This window comes from Dromiciops gliroides, chromosome 2 (assembly GCF_019393635.1).
Source record: "Dromiciops gliroides isolate mDroGli1 chromosome 2, mDroGli1.pri, whole genome shotgun sequence".
Taxonomy (NCBI): Eukaryota; Metazoa; Chordata; class Mammalia; order Microbiotheria; family Microbiotheriidae; genus Dromiciops; species Dromiciops gliroides.
This window is the reverse complement of record NC_057862.1, coordinates 283,440,927-283,459,112: the sequence shown is the minus strand read 5'-3', so window position 1 is coordinate 283,459,112 and position 18,186 is coordinate 283,440,927. Positions and strand designations below refer to the sequence as shown.

General features: G+C 35.4%; 1 protein-coding gene and 1 pseudogene across 2 annotated transcripts in view; one reads left to right on the top strand and one right to left on the bottom strand.

Annotated features, from left to right (window-relative positions):
* Positions 1-18,186, bottom strand: part of FSTL4 (follistatin like 4) — an 878,789-nt gene that overhangs the window by 516,410 nt on the left and 344,193 nt on the right. For both annotated transcript variants that reach the window (XR_006355064.1, XM_043989744.1), the window contains exon 4: positions 11,780-12,028. Coding sequence is in view for 1 of the 2 variants with exons in the window: in XM_043989744.1 (XP_043845679.1) it covers positions 11,780-12,028 (249 nt within the window). In the remaining variant the exon portion in view is untranslated. The remainder of the gene's footprint in view (positions 1-11,779; positions 12,029-18,186) is intronic.
* Positions 5,998-6,097, top strand: LOC122745015 (annotated as a pseudogene).

Genomic DNA, 18,186 nt, shown 5'->3' with positions numbered 1-18,186 from the left:
TACCTTGACAGCATCTTTAGAATATGTCCCCTTCTCTCCTCTAATATTGTCACCACTCTAGTTGTGGTTCTTATCACCTGAAACCTGAAGTACTGTAATAGACTAAATTTTGGTTCTAATCAATAGACACATGCTCAAAAAATTTAAATAGTCTTTGACGGCCTCCAATATAAAATTTAAAAATGCTCCATTTGGCATTGAAAGCCCTTCATAACCTAATGCCCTTTTACCTTTCAATTCCTCTTATACCTTACTCTCTTATAATACTTTTCAACCCAGTGACACAGGTCTCATCTCCTTAGTGTTTTCACTGATTATCCCCATGCCTTGAATATTTTCATCTGTATGCACAACACACTGACATTCCATTAAGTCCCAAATAAAATCTTCCCTGTTATTGCATCCATTTCCAACACCTCCTAATTCTAATCCCTTCCCACAGCTAATTATGCATTAATCATCCTTTATATAATTTGCTTTGTATATATTTCTTTACATATTGTCTTCCATATTAAATTGTAAGCACCTGGAGGGCAGGGATGGTATTTTGAATCTTTTAATATATGCAGTGTTTAGCAAGGTAATCAGCAAAGGCTAGGTGTTTAATAAATGATTATTGATTGATTGATTGATGCAAAAACTTAAGTCATAAAAATGTATTTAATAAAAGAATTTTTGTTAAAAGAACATAATTAATTTCCCAGTTCTCCTCTGTGGAAGCTTCAGCCATAACAAAAGCAACCCATCAGTCTGGAAGTTCTCTCCTCCCAGGCATGGGTCTCTGGGATTCCTGCTGCAAAAACAAAGCAGCCAGCACTGAGGAAAGATGAAGAGCTTCTGGGCAATATATATAGGCATGAAGAACATTGAGAGGTTCACAGGCCTGGCACAATAGCCAGTAGAATAGTTGGTTAAAGAGAGTATGCAGAATGAACACAGATGAACAGGTCAGAAGATTGTCTCGGAAACCTGAGTAGAAATGGGCTGATAAGGAAGAAAAGCCAGAGAAACACTCTGAACAGGAGCATTCAATGGTGGCCTAGAAGACCACAGAATTCTGACTGATACTACTTTGAGTTTAAATATATCAGGTATGAAATAAAACAATGTTAAGAACATACAAAACTAGGTCAGGACTAAAAATGGTTTGAGCTACTTATGTATGAGTGTGAGAAGTTCCAAATCCTACCACTGGTACAAGGTCCAAAATGAGGACCTTAAGGTGGACATATAAGCAAACAGAAGAAGACAATGAATATAATGAAGAAATATTATTGGTTAAGACTTATCTGAAAGTTAAAAACAGAGCAGAGAAAATCGATAAAAATCAATAAGAAGATTCTTGAGAAAAAAGGATTATCTTGGTCACAATAACAATAAGAGTACGTGGAAAATAAGAAGATATTTTTAAAAAGAGGAACTTTAAGTTAAATAAATACTCCAGTAAAAAGAATAGAAATAAAAATGAATAAGTTGTTAAAAAAGGTATAAAACCTCAAAAAAGTGTTATCTCTATGAAAATCAGAAGGTAGCAAAGGTAGATTGACACAATGTTAAACATGTATTTCAACACAATTATGACAGGAAAAAAATAAAATGTAAATGATGATCTTATATCAGTTAACTTCAAAAAATCATTCAAAGATCATTTCAGAATCATCAGGTTAGAATAAAAGGCAATCAAATTGTGCATATACTTTGATCCAGTAATGCCACTACTAGGTCTGTATGACAAAGAGATCATAAAAAGTGAGGAAAAGGGAAAAGGACCTACATGTAAAAATATTTATAGCAGCTCTTTTTGTGGTAGCAAAGAATTAGAAACTGAGGGAATACCTATCAATTGGAGAATGACTTAAGTTGGGGTATATAAAATGATGGAATACAATTGTGCTATAAAAAATGATGAGCAGGCAGATTTCAGAAAATCCTGGAAAGACTTAAGTGGACTGATGCTGAGTGAAGTGAACAGGACCGGGAGAACATTGTAACAGTAACATTGTGTGATGATCAACCATGATAGACTTAGCTCTTCTCAATGATACATCCAACACAATGATCCAATACAATTCCAAAAGACTCATGATGGAAAATGCTATCCACATCCAGAGAAAGAACTATAGAGTCTGAATACAGATCAAAGCATACTATTTTCACTTTTTTGTTTTTCTTTTTTTCATGGTGTTCCCCTTTTGTTCTCTTTCTTCTGTGATGTTTAAAATCTTAATTGTGGTCACCAAAATTTTCTTTAATTATATAACTATTGTGGAAATATGTTTGCCTTTATTACACATGTATAGCCTATGTTAGATTGCTTGCCATCTTGGGAAGGAGGGAGTGGAGGTAGAGAGGGAGAAAAATTTGGAACTCAAAATCTTATAAAAAATGAACATTGAAATCTATCTATACATGTAATTGGAAAAAATAAAATACTATTTACAAAAGAAAAGAATCATCAGATTCCTAGAAAACCATAAAAAATAAAAGCCCACAAATCTGCAGGAGAACTTATTTTAAAAAATCATAAGTGAAAAGTAAAAAGATTTACTACATAAAGTTCCCAGCCAATTCTTCCTAAAAGAAAATGCAAAATGAACCTACCAATAAAGCCACAGCCAAAATTTATATCTTTCAGGGCAAAGAACAAACATTCCAGTCAGCAAGAAGCCTCATGGTGGTATATAGAGTCTGTGCACATTCTTTATCTGAGGCTGAAATAAGACCTTTTAAAACAGAATCTAGCAGTTTTCTAGAGGGTGAAAGCTTGAACATAGGACATTAGTTTATAAAGCTAAATATGGCCAGTTAAATTCAAACACCTGATCAACTGTTTTACACCTCCAATCTGCAAACAGAAAAGATTGTTCCCTTACAATGACTCTAGACAGCTGTAATTTTCCCTTGTTCATCTTTCAATTGTTTCCATAATGTTCAGAATGATTTCTGAAGGACTTCTGTGTAGATCTTATAAGCACAATCATGAACATGTCTCCGGATGTTCTTATCAGTAAGTAAATGAGATTTCCCTGTAATTCTCTCCACTTGGGAGCACACCTTTATGACTGATTATTCTAACAGAAAAACACTCTGCTTTCTGTTACCATCATCCCAAACACAAATGTAACATATAAGAACACAACTGTAGATCTGGAGTGGAAAGGCAATGATTGAGATTAAACTTCTCAGTTTCCAAGTAAGGAAATTGAGGGTCAGAGAATACTATGACAAAGATAATCAACAAACATTTATTACAAACCTATATTGCACCATGTTTAGGATTCAGAAAACAAAACAAACACAAAAAGGAGACTATTCTTGTTTTCAAGGAACATACACCAGAAGTGATGATATACAGACATTATACATATACCTACATACAAAAATAGATAACATAATTTATGTAGCACTTTACATTATTTAACAAATAATTTGTTTTATCTATTCAGCAACTCTGGAAGAAGATTGTAATTATTTTCACCAACTAAGGCCAAGGGGGTTTAAGTGAATTTCCTAGGGTGACACTGCTAATTCATGTTTATGAGAAGATTTGAACTCAGGTCTTCCTGTCTTCCAGCCCAAAACTTTTACAAATAGTTCTAGCCAATAGTCTATTTTTTTGTTGTTGTTGCGGGGCAATGGGGGTTAAGTGACTTGCCCAGGGTCACACAGCTAGTAAGTGTCTGAGGCCGGATTTGAACTCAGGTACTCCTGAATCCAGGGCCGGTTCTTTATCCACTGCGCCACCTAGCTGCCCCCGCCAATAGTCTTTAAGGAACTATAAGTAAGGAACTAGAACAGAGAGATGGGCAGGTTGACTGGATCATAGAGACTGAGAAGGAGAGCAAAGAAGAATTGAGGCTATAAAGACGAGTTGGTGCCAGGAATGAATTTAAAAGGCAACTTTAGGAATTTATATTATATCCTGAAGGGAATAGAGAACAATTCGAGTTTTCTGAGTAGTGGAAGACTCACATAAGTTGTAAGCAACAAAGGCAATATCCAGATGCTTGTTTTCTCCTTTTAGCTCCAATGGTTTTTTGACTAGCCCAAAACCCAAGAAGAAAATAAGTTTTCCTTACATGCTCACAAGTCCATGCATTTGAACTGCTCAAAAAATAAAAATACATATAAAATATATAAATGTAAACAAAAATATAAAACTATTTTTTATGCAGATTTCAGATTTTAAAACCTGTAAACATAGTCTAGATCCTTAATTTCATTATTGAAAATAGGTACAGTCTCTCAACTAAAAACATGCAAGACTTCTTTCCATAAAGTCTTATTATATGTGAGAGATAAATGAGCATGAAATAGAATTTGGAAAATATTGCCCTAAAACTCAAGTTGGTAACACTGCTATAATTTAATATATAAAAAATGTTGAGGGGAGGGATCTGGAAATGATTTTGTAACAATTGCCTTGTAGAAGGTTGTTTTTCTTTTTAATTTCTCTCAATTCAGAGATGTGATGTTTAAAATCTAATATAGGTCCTAACCTGCCCCCCACCCCAGTTTTTTGGGGGAAACTGGCTAAGATTTACTGATAAATTCAGCAAGAGTTTAGGCTTTTAAGGATTTATTAAAGAGTAAAAACAACACATGGGATACCGTAATACTAGAAAAGGCTATCTACTCTTTATCTACTTTTTTCTCTGTCCATCTTTTCTCTGTCTCCCACCAAGCCACAGTCCCAAACAAAAGAGGGACCCTCCTTTCCTAGCAGCCCATGTGAAGTTTTGCTGCCAAGCCAATGTCCCAAATGAAAAGAAACTGATCCTCAGAAGCTTCTCCCAGAAGCTCTCTGTGAAACAGGAAACAGGGCCGTTCATACACACAGCTCCAAGCTAATTGGATGGTAGCTTTGATTGACATGACTACAGGAGGTTGTATAAACACCAAGTCACATGCTTTCTCCTCACAGCAGAGCTCTGATTCTCACAGAGATAATACTTTTTTTTTTTCAAATTTACTTTTACCAGAAATATTATCGTAGTGAAAGCAGTAATTCTCCCAAAATATAATAGATATTAAGTAGGTCATTTGTGCTCTCCTGAAATAGCCCTTTACTCACAGTTCCCAGATTCTACCATATTTCCTTTTCAAACCATAAGTCATTTCAGCCAACTCCAGAAGAAATTGGTTGTTCCCCATCCATTTGTTAAGGGCTAAAATTCTAGCTAAACTGTCTAAAATATCTAATGAGTGGTCGCCAATAAATTATAAGCTTTAGCAAGAGTTAGACTTTTAAGCATTTATTAAGGAGAATAAGAATTTGGTAAAGAGAGAAAGAAAGGCCTAGATTCCTATCTATTAAAGGGAGAGCGCATTTCTAGCTCCCCTCTCTGCCAGAGTCCAAAGGAAAGAGAGCGAGTCAGAACGCCTGGCTCTTCCTTCTTCCTCCCACTAGCAAACATCACTTCCTGACACCAAAGAAAAGACGCATGTTCTTGCCCTCAAAGACCTTCCTTTCATGGTGGAACTTTTCTACAGTAAGTCTCCAGCAGGTGGCGTCATTCCAATTGTTACACATTACATTACCAAGAATTTACCTAGATAAAATTGTCTTTTCAGGTACAATCACATTAACAACATCGACACCAAGTCCACCTCCCTAACAAGAAACTTTGGGCCTTAAAATGCCAATAACATAGAAGATTTGAATGCATGAAGACCTTGGTTTAAATCTTCCTGTGTACACTTAGAGGGTGTGTGATTCTGAGAAAGTCACTGAAAGTCACTCAGGTTTCTCATCTATAAGATGGGAATATCATTCATTCCTATCTCACATGATTTCTATGAGTTATAAATGAGAAAAGGTATTAGAATTGTTTTACAAACATCAAAGGAATTATGAGCTATTGTTTCTATTGTTGTCATGATTATATATGCTTAGAACATCTTTTGTGATTATACCTGATATTGCTTCAAGTTTTAAGATAAAGTTATAAACCCTGTACCCTGATTTGACAATTCTATCATTAATACAGGTAGGGCTTGCTTCAGGAACATATATACTAAAATTGGAACAATACAAAGATTAGCATGAGCTCTGTGTGAGAATGACATGAAAATTTGCGAAGAATTCCATATTAAACTTGGAAAAAATTAAAAAAAGTTTCTCTGATAAAGGCATCATATATAGGGAACTGAATCAAATATATTAAAAGAAGAGCCATTTTCTAACTGTTAAATGGTCAACGGATAAAATGGGTAGTTTCCACAAGAAGAAATCAAACCTACCAATAGCCATATGAAAAAATGTTTTAAATAACTATTAATTAGATAAATACAAATTAAAACAACTCTGACGTACCACTACATACTACATAAAGTGGGTAACATGAAAGAAAAGGAAAATATTAAAACTAGAGGGGAGGTAGAAAAGTAGGAACACTAATACATTGCTGGCGGAGCCATGAACTAATCCAACCATTCTAGAGAACATTTTGGAACTACAGTCAAGAGAATCTAAAACTGTGCATACACTTTGACAGGAATATTAGGTTTGTATCTCAAAAAGAAGTAAGATAAGGGGAAATGATGCATATAAACAAAAATATTTGGTTTTTTTGTTTTGTTTTGTTTTGTTTTTGCAGGGCAATGAGGGTTAAGTGACTTGCCCAGGGTCACAAAGCTAGGAAGTGTCAAGTGTTTGAGGTTGGATTTGAACTCAGGTCCTCGTGAGTGCAGGGCTAGTGCTTTATCCACTGCGCCACCTAGCTGCCCCAACAAAAATATTTGTAATAATTCTTTTTACGGTGGCAAAGAATTAGAAATTGAGGGGATGTCCATCAATTGGGCAATGGCTAAACAAGTTGTGGTATATGATTATAATGGAATACTATTGTGCAATAAGAAATGTTAAGCAGGATAGTTTCAGAAAACCTGGGAAGTCTTATATGAACTGATACAAAGTGAAGTAAGTCAAAACAGGAGAACAGTGTAAACAGTAATAGCAATATGGTAAGGATGATCAATTGTAAAAGACAACTATTCTGATGGAGACAATAATCCAAGATAATTAAAAATATACATGATGAAAAATGCTATCCATGTTCAGGGAGAGAACTGATGACCTCAAGCATATTTTCCCCTTCATTTTTCTTCTTTTTTGTGTTTTCTTTTATAACATGGCTAACATGAAAATGTTTTTCATGACTTCACATGTATAACTGATATTATAGCATTTGTCTTCCTGAAGGGTATGGGAGGGGTTAAAGGGAAGAAAAGAATTTGGAACTTTAAAATTTTTTTGAAATGAAATATTAAAAAAAATTAAGTCTAATTGGAAAATATTTCATGAAATAAAAATATATTAAAATAATACATGGTATAGTGAAAATAGTACTGGCTTTAGAGTACCTCTTGTAAAATCCTAAATGAGCCACTTATAAATGCTTTCCACATCACAGTAAATTGCATCTTGCTCAACTTCTCACTCTTCTGAGTCAACCAAAAGAAACAGTTCTAAGAAAAGCTTTTTAATGAAATAACAAGTTAATAAATAGAACAACAGAATGTTCCTCCCCATAAAACATGAGCTCTCTACTCTATAAATACACACACCCTCAGGAGGAAGAGTAGAAATGTACAGTGATTCCTTATAGGGGATACCTAGGTAATAATTAGATTTAAACCTATTCTACCAAATCATGTAAACACTAGCAGATTGGGAAATTGGAACATGGGTTTCTATATCTCACACTCAGGATTTGAGGTATAATACCAACAAATTGTGTTGTCCTTTAACCCCAATAGATTAAAAACCACATTCCAATATTATCCTCCAAACAGAAATCGCCAATTACACTTAGGATCATCCTTATATCACTGATTTACCAAGAGATTATTACTTCAATATCAATGTAAACAATTGAGATCTCATTGATATCATCCAAAATGATTGATATTAATTAACTTTTACAAAGGAATATTTATAAGGAAAAAATGACTATAAATACCAGAATAGTGTTAGGGAACATAAAAAGAAATTTTGAAACTTGATAGGTCCTTACATTGGTAGATTAAAAAAAAAAACACACAACCAAAAAACCTCCAGAGCACATAACAGGAGCCAAGTATCTCTAGATCCCCCCATGTATTTGTATTTGGAAGCTATATTGGGGGAAATTTCCTTTCTCTATCTACAACATTGACCTTAAACCTTAATTAAAGGTATCTCCGGGAGGGATACTTTTATTCAAACAACCATTTATCAACATAAAATTTAATTGATAAAAACAAAGAAAGAAGAGTGCAGTGATCAATGAGAATCAAGCTTCTCAAATACAATTCAGTAAAACAACAACCAGAAACTCATAAGAGAAGAGAAATAGGAGGAAATCAAGGAACAGAAAAACAAATACATTTATATGAGCAGAAATTCAATAACATTGAATAATACTATAGAGAAACAGAATCAGCTAAAGGCATAGTAGTGAAATTTTGTTGTTCAGTTGTTTCATTCATGCCTGACTTTCCATGATCTGATTTGGGGTTTTCTTGGCAAAGATACTGGAGGGTTTTGCCTTCTCCTTCTCCAACTCATTTTACAGATCCAGCACTAAGTCAAACAGGATTGAAGTTACTTGTTCATGGACACATAGCTAATAAGGGTCTGAGGGTAGATTTGAACTCAGGTTCTCCTAACTCTAGGGCCAGCATTCTATCCACTGCACCACCTAGCTGCCAAAAGAAACAGCAAAAGATAAACCAAAATATATGTACAGATATTCTGCATTCAATAAAAATAAACAAGAATTTGAAATTGTAATAAAATCACAGGACTAAAGAAAATAGCAAAGTTAAAAGTAAATTAATCCAGAACTAAAATATTATTTTAAAAATTAATGAAAAGGTAGTGTGAAAAAAAACAAATAACAAGGAAAAGAGGGTAGAAGAATGAATAAAAACCAGAAGAAATCTCCCACCCTGGAAAAAGAAATTGCACAGGAATGAGTAGCTAAAAATAAGGCTCTACCATAACTTAATTATTCACATTCTTATGGAGTAATAAGAGCTTATGTGAAAAACAGTAATGACAGATCATAAAAACGTGAGTTTAGGATTATGACATCAGAAAGGAACTAGAACTATGTATGATAGAAACAGGATACTATAATTCGGGAAATTTTCAAAGAAATCTTCTCAAAAGTAAAAAAAAGCCATGACATAAAAAAATGCAAGAATATAACATTCATCATGCCTGGACATATCATAGTTGAACTCCAAAAATTATAGCAATTTTTATTAAAACAATTTTATTAAAAGCTAAAGACTATGAGATATCATTCATGCTACATGCTTAGGCCATATGCTCTCAAATCTTACTGTAATGACAGGTAGGATTCCCCTTAGGATAGTTATTAAGTGGTATCAGAGAATAGATGATCTTGAGAGTTAGTTACAATGCTATATCTCAGAAATACTGACCAACATATTTTTACATTGATTATCACTTAAACAAATTACTTTTTTGAATAAAGCATATAATAACATTCTGGCCAGATGTGTATGACAAAATCTTAATCAGTACATAGAAAATTCAGAGAAAAGTAGGCTCAAGCTTAGCATGCCCATGTGCAAAGGGAGAATCCAGAACTTCTAGAAATGATTTTCTCCTATTTTGAGATTATTTATGAAATTTCCCTTATGCAAGATATATATTTTCTGATGGGCTCTTTGTACAATCATGAAGTTGCCAATTGACACATTCTATTTTTCCCCTAGCTCTCAAGGTAGATATGACCATTGCAGTCAAAGCTTCTACTGCTGCAAATACAAGATAAAAGCAAACTGATGAGAAAGGAGTCTGAAACCTCTAATCCTCCAAAGTACTTAAGATCCTTCTCTGTATTAAAGTCAGTAAAGAGGAGAGCAAAGCTGATGGTCCCTCCATTCCTAACTATTACTACCAAATAATTAATTTTCAGTGACTTGGTAGAAGGCTTCTAAATACTAAAATAATAAATAAAATACTAAATACTCAGGAAATAGAATATACTATTCTGTTGAATCCAAAATGGTTCAGTAATTTATCCATACCCAGTGGGCATCATTATATTTCCTCCAATTATTGTGAATACTTTCCTGTTCAATAACATTTCAGTTCAACTAGTGGCTTTCTACAACACCTAAATTGATCAAGGACATTTTCTCAATTTCTTCTAAAGCTTATGAATATATCCAGATAGAAGCAAAACTTGATAAACAGTCAAGATGGATTTCCAAGTAAGTAAGGCATTAGAAAGGAGAATCATAGGACTTCTTTAAAGGGTGCTGATTATCTAACTAACTCCCCAATATTGCAAGAACATTTATTTAGACCTAGAAGGAATCTTAAAGGTCATAACTTTAAGGCACTTAACTCATAACAGACATTAAAGGGGTAAAAATGAGTAAATGACTTGCTCAGAATCAAACAGGAAATAAATATCCGAGGCAGAATTTGAACTGAGGTTGTCTGATTCCAAATGCAAAGCACTTCCTAAAGCCTTCTACTCTCTTAATATGTAGTAAAAAAATTACAAACAAAGGAACAATAATCAGGATCACAATATATTCAATAATGAAGGGAAAGTGGGACAGCTAGGTGGTGCAGTGGATAGAGCACCGACCCTGGATTCAGGAGGACCTGAGTTCAAATCCAGCCTCAGACACTTAACACTTACAAGCTGTGTGAGGCTGGGCAAGTCACTTAACCCCAATTGCCTCACCAAAAAAAACCCAAAAAACAAAACAAAAAACCCCAATAATAATGAAGGGAAAATAGAATCTCAGACATTTTTAGAAAACATTTATAAAATTAATACAGAGATGATGCATTCAGAATTTTCAACCAAGAAAAGCATTGTATTTACTGAGGAAAAAGAGGTGGCCATATGAGATGCAAACAGATTTCCTAGGATTTAAAGAGAAATAGATGCTTCAAGAAAACACTCAGTTGTAACAAGGGTTCCCAGAAAAAAATTAAATATTATTTAATAATTAAGAAAATGTAAAAAACTCTACAATATTGTATTGGAAAAGTCACCCAATTATTCAGAATGGGAAAAATAGACCTTGGAAAGGAAAAAAGAAACAAGGTAATTCTGAAGTTAGAGGCCTGTCTCTGAAGAGAGGAAGTCCAACTTAGATGATCTAAACAATTATTGGTATAAGAAAGAAGAAGTCTGGTTCAAGTCATTCTGTTATGTTGTGGTCAGCAAGAAGAGGAGGAGGAACAGGAGCAGAAGGAAGAACAAGAGCAGGAGTAGCAGGAAGAAGAAGAAAAAGAGGAAGAGGAGGAGGAGGAGGAGGAGGAGAAGAATTCCCTTTCCACAGATAAGATGTAAAAAACATAAACCCAACAACTGCAACACTGAATGAAAATAGAAATATTTACAAACAATACAAAATTACAAAATGAACCACTCAGTTCTCTAATGGATCTGTGTTCTCACTGATTTGGGTAATTCCTCCCATGCCTCATATTTCATTCAGTCCAATTCTACTCAAAGAATGACCTAATTCCACAGAGCTATTTTCTGGACTTCTAAAGATTAAGTCCCACCAACATTTTTTTTCTCTTCAAGTATATAAATGCAACAATAAAAAATAGCACTCCAATACAAAATTTGAAATACCTTATCTTTGCATGTAGATGATCCAGGATTCAAGACTGGCATAGTTGTATATCATGGGAAAGTTTAGGTTTTCAAAAATAACACTGGGAAAGTCCGGCAAAACACTGTGTCTGTGTCCAAATAAAAAGAGGAACTAAAAAAGCACTTCCTACCTTTGAAGAAACAGTCCTTGCTATGGACAATGTAGATTTTCTTTTTCTGTAGACACGAGGCCCGATGCAGCTCACAGTGGTTTTCATAAAATTTGCCATCAGATCCACATATTGGCATGTAAGAAGATTTGCAGCCTTCCAAACACTGACATTCTGGCATCTGGGTCTCTTCATTTACAATACAACGACTCCCTCGGCCACAATGCTTGTTTTCACAGGATGCATGTAGGCCATCATGGCCAAAATACACTAAAATGGAAACAAAAAAATGCAGAAAGGTTTAAATACTATTCAATCAGGCTAGTACAAAGACTTTCATGTTTTATGTCTTTCAAAATAGTCAGAAAGATGAGCACTGCTTCCCAATTGCATTGGGAAATACAAAGAAGACTCTACCACAAAATGCAGATATTCAAAAGGTTTCTCCTTCAATCAATCCTGGCCTGGAAAATACACAATGATTACAAAAAAATGTTTTTCCTTTAAATCCAGCAGCTGGAGCAGAGAGGAATGAATGTCTCTACCATTTCATTTTTATGTAAATTATTCCTTGTCATCTCAGTGGACTATTGAAATAGCCTGCTGCTTGGTATCCCTGTCTGAAGTCTCTCAACACTGCAGTACCTCCTCAAAGCAGGTGACAGACTGAGCTTCCCAAAGTACAGATCTGGCCATGCCCCTATTCCTATTCAAAAACTCCAAGAACTCACTATCCCTTACAGAATAAACATAAACCCCTCAATTTGGCATCTTATTTCCTTACACTGAAAAAAGACAAAACAACTTCTTACACTTGATTCCTCTTCTACTGCTCTGAGATCCACTGAAATTGGCCTTTTTGCTATTCCTTGGGGGAAAAAATCTTTTTAAACTCTGGGCATTTTTATGGATTGGACAATATAGCTGGAACACTCTTCTTTCTCTTATTTACCTCCTAACTTCCTCTGCTTTCTTCAAGGTCCAATGAAAATTCCATCTATGAAATGAAGACTGCTAATTTTTGGTCCCTTACCAAAGAGATGATGTACAATTGAGCCTATATTCACTTTGTTTATACACAGTTGTTTCCAGGTAACCAACCTCTGTGAGTGCCTTTAGAGCATAGTCTGTTCTTTACTTTATTTGTATCCTGATTGCCTACCCTAGTGCCTAGTGTGTTGTAGGTGCTTAATAATGCTTGTGAATAATTTGACATGGAAAACTGGAAGTGTTAACAGTGCTTTTCTTTTTTTTCATCTCAGAAACCATTTAAGAAATCCTTGGCTCACACACATAACTGTTAACTAAAAATTAAAAAACAAAATATCAGTCACTCTTTTCTTTATAAAAATATAATTTATTTTTAAAATTATTTGACAACTATCACTCATTAATATTTTCCTCACAGTAAAATGTGAAGTATTCAAATCCCTCAATAAAAAAATCTAAAGAAACCTTCAAAAGAAATTCACATATTATCAATAGATAGCAGGAGAGAGAGAAAGAAGGGAGGAGGAAGAGGGGGAGGAGGAGGAAAAGAAGGAAGAAGAAAAGGAAGAGGAAGAAGGAAATGAGGAAGAAAAAGGAGGAGAAGTAGGAAGAGGAAGTATAAAGGAAGAGATAGAAAGAGAGGGAGAAAAGGGAGAGAAAGAAGCAGAGAGATGGACAGAGACAGGGAGAGACACAAAGGAACAATGAGGTCACAATGATGATCCCAGTGGACTCAGCTACATTATTCTGAGCAATCAGAGTAACTTTTAGGCCGTTCCTCTTCCAGGTTCCTCAATCCCTGATCTTTGGTCTTGGCTTTTACAGAGCTTTATATGGGCTCTTGTATCCTAGAGACATCTAGACATAAAGGGCAGAGGTAGCAATCTCAGGTTACAGACTCAGAGTCTGATACCTCTGTGGCCCTGAGCACTGCCTATAAGCCTTCTGTGTCTGTGACACCACAGATTGAGCTGTTCTTAATCTTCCTGGCTTCAGCTCTCTATGAAGCCCATTTATAGACAGAGCCTTTGGCCTGAGGTGGCAAGAACAGATTGAATGTGGACCACCAGTAACTCCTGGGTCCACTATAAGGTTGAGACATTATGGCAACAGCAGCTTCAGCAGGTGAAATAAAGGAAGTAAGGTCCTACTGAGTGCCCTTATCCTTGAGAAGTTCTAGCCTATGGGAAAGAGTATAGCAAAATATCCCAACTCAAGATCCTTCTTTGAGTCCACAGAGGAGAGAAGCCCTAGTACTGAAGCTAGCCAGAGAATCAGTTGACTTTTGTCAAGCACACTGAGCTTCAATGAACACAGAGGAGAAGCCTCGTTATACTCTTCGTCAATACAAACATTGCTTCAAAATATTTTTCGGGTCTGACCCCACTGGACTATACACTTTAAGCACCATGAGAGAAATCCACCTTTGCAAAAGAGACAAGCTCTTTCTCACTCCTTCCTTCTATCCCTCCCATAGTTTCTACCTTTACCCTAATTCCTTTGTCTCCCCTCTAGCCTCTCTCCATCTTTCCTAGGTGACTTCCTTTCTTTCTCTGGGACACTTTAAAATTGACATAATGAGCTTTGGGAAAGGGAAAGGGAAATACTCAGAAAAATTGTCAAAATTTCTAGTAGGGACTGAGTCATAAGCCCCTCCAAACATTATGATGCTATGTCATCCACCCATGGATGGAAATAGTCTCCTGCATGACATTCTTTACATAAATACATTAATTCCCCTGAGTACCATACAGCCTTTCCACCAACTACTAACTGGATTCTGTCTTCTGTCCCAATCAGTGCTGAAGGAATAGATTATAGATTTTTTAAAAAAATGTTGTTTGGGGAAGCTAGATGGCACAGTGGATAGAGCACCAGCTCTGGATTCAGGAGGACCTGCCAACAAGATTCTTTAACTATCTGAGGGCTTAAAATGGTTCAACAGAAGCAAGAACCATCTCATACCTGTGGGCTATACCTAATTTATTAATGCACCGCTGGGTGTTTATACTATACATTCCATTTTTATATATTATACCTGCCATGGGAAGTTTCATGAGAATAGCACAGGAGATGACACATAGGCTGGGTGTTCCATTATTCACTGAGCCTCCAAGGGATACCTCAAACATGAGGGAAGATTGAATTTACTGGATCCAGGGTCAAAGCATTACAGTAATTCTTCTGACAGGGAATTGAAGGGAGCCAAGTAACTGAATGAGGATTTTACAAATGGAGGTGATAAAGAGTATGTGATGACACTGAGTGTAGGGGACAGGTATGTTTAGATTGGAAGAACCAATAGAGAGTTAGATAAATGAGGTTCCTCTCCCTGGGCTATCCAACTGATGGGCTCTGGCACTGAAGAGATCTCATAACCTAGATGAAATCAAAGAAGCAGTGATAACCTGAGTACTGGTTTCCATTTAGACTTAGCACTTTATTTACAAAGAAATTTACCCTCCGGATAATGTTGCAAGGTAAGTACTATTACTATCTTCATTTTACACATGAGGAAACTGAGGCCCAGGATTATCCAATGTGTGAGGCATGGCTCAAACCAAGATTTTGCTGTATCAAAAGATCAAGATTCAATCAACTAGGATAAACTGAATCTCATGATGAATTCTGAGAATACATTCAACATAAAGCTACCAATTGGAATTATATCGGGTAAGCTAGAACACAACCTTAGCAGGAGGACTTTATGTCTCACCCTCAACTACTAGTGCATAATCTTCAGAGATTGCCTTCCTTCTACTCTGTATATATCTTAAATAAAGCTATTCATTCACATATTACATACACTATTAGAATGAGAATTCATTGAAAATAGGGTACCATTTTTACCTTTCTTTTGTTCTTTCTTTTTCCTTTGTTATTTTTTGGGGGGCCAATGAGGGTTAAGTGACTTGCCCAGGGTCACACAGCTAGTAAGTGTCAAGTGTCTGAGGCCGGATTTGAACTCAGGTCCTCCTGACTCCAGAATCAGTGTTCCATCCACTGCGCCACCTAGCTGCACCCCGCCCCATTTTTACCTTTCTTTATAAGCCCAGAATTTAACATAGTGTCTGATGAATAGCATTGACTTAATACATAATAAGTTGACAGACTGAGAATTTGATTACTGCTCAGAGGATGATAGACATAGGGTATAGGTGAGAGCATAGCTGTCTATGTTCTTTAAAAATCTATCTGGAAAAGTGAGCTTTAGGCAGAGCATACACAATAGACACCTTCCCTAAAAGAAGAGAGCCCAGGATCTCACAGGACAATTCCCTTCAAAAGGGAGATTGCCAATAAGGTTTCTAGACTAAAAGTAACGTGCTGGATTACACTCAATTACAGGATTTCCTCCAAAATGAGATTATAGTGCAGTGTTAATTGCAATAAGTATAAAATAGAGTATTACATAGGGATATTAGAAAAAGGATAATTAAGCAAAAATGTACATTTCAAAGCTAAGGGATTTTCCCTTTAAGTTTTAATTAAATGTCCCCATTTTTCAATTCATAAAGCCTCTAAAATACTGAGCAATATGAAATCATATAAGAAGTAATACTTTTACAATAAATAATATGATGCATATGGTGAAAAAATAGGCTCCCAGGCCTCAAAATATGGCTGGCTTGTTTGTACTTAAAGTCATTGATTATAATCATGTTAAATTTGAAAGGAAAGAATCAGTTACTGAAAGAATAACTACTCAATTCAATAACTCATTTAAATTTCTCAAACCTTAGTAGGCTAAGAAATATTGACTTTTCCTTGGAATCATAATAAACTTAAAGGTCAAAGTTTCTCAGAGCAATATGAAGCCAAATAGATCCCTGAGAGAAATCTGTCATTAGTCTCTAATACAGGATGCTGGAAAATGCCATAGTAATAGATGAGATAGCTAGGTGGCACAATGAATTAAGTACCAGGCTTGGAGGCAGGAAGACATCTTCCTGAGTTCAAATCTGGCCTCAGACACTTACTAGCTATATGACCCTGAGCAAGTCACTTAACCCTGTTAGCCTTAGTTTCCTTATCTGTAAAATGAGCTGGAGAAGGAAGAGGCAAATCACTCCAGTATCTTTACCAAGAAAACCCCAAATAGGGTCACAAAATGACTGAAAAACAACTGAACAACAACAAGAAAATACATATTACTAATGGAGAGCGTCTTGTTTTGAAATTGCTGAAGTGCCTGTTACCTGTTCGACAATAAATGGAGGAAAAAATCCTCCAAGTTCTCAAACTACTTATTACATTTTAACGATAGGATTTATGTTATGAAAAAAATTCACTGTGGTGATTAAAAAATGTGTTACATTTTATATTACTGTACTTAATACTCTACACCACAGGTATCAAACTCTTGGACCCATGCTGCTGGAATACTTCTGACTGTGCCCAGAAACAGATAAAAATGTAATTGGGATATATTTCATAAAATAATAAAAAATCCAAAACAAATGATCACATTTCAAAGCAATATCAATAAGCAGCTAGCAAGGATCCTTATGTACAGTTTAGTGGGCACCCCATCCATTTGAGTTTGACACTACTAGTCTACATCAGAGAGACTAATTCTGTTTGATTTTGTAATTGACTCATATGTGTGAATCTTGCCTCCATCACCAGAATGCAATATCTATTGAGAGGAAAACAGGTATTATTTTCCCATACAAGCCCCCACACCAGCCTGGAGTGCTTACACACAAAGAAGTTGATGAAGTCATACTTAGTGACTCTTGTGGTATCATCATGAGGAAGTAAATATTTAGATTCCATAGTTCAAGTGAAAAGATGATTTGATTTAAATATTATACATGCCAATTTTCTAATTATTCAATTTCTTAAATTTAAGGACTATGCTTCCAATGAGCTAACACACCACACTCAAAAGTCACCTTAGATATTTTGATAATCGATACAAAATGTTTTTCTCATTTTTTGATCACTCTATAACCTCTGACAGTCTTAAGTGCCCACTTCTACTATATCTTCTTTTACTCTTTCAGTTTGATACATAGTATACTCTCTTTATTCTCCTATCCACCTATCCCAGATTTTTAAGAATCCATTCCTACCTAGCTCTTCATTTTCATTCTTAAGCCATTTGACATCTTGTCTCTCATTTGGCAAGTTTCACCCTCTGAAAAATCAGCTACAACCTACCTTCCAGGACATATTTCTTATTATTTCCAAGACGTATTTCATATTACCTCAAAAAACTCAATTTTCTCACCAGACTAGACAAATATCTTTTCTCTTCTCCATCCCAGATGACTCCCACTCAATACCCACACCCACCACCCAACCAGAAAACATTCTCCTTCCTAGGTGTCCTTATTCCTTTATTCGGCTATTCCATACGCCTGGAATGCACTTTTTCTGGTTCAATTCTTAACCATTCCTTAGACTTCCACTGAAATGCAATTTCTTCAAGT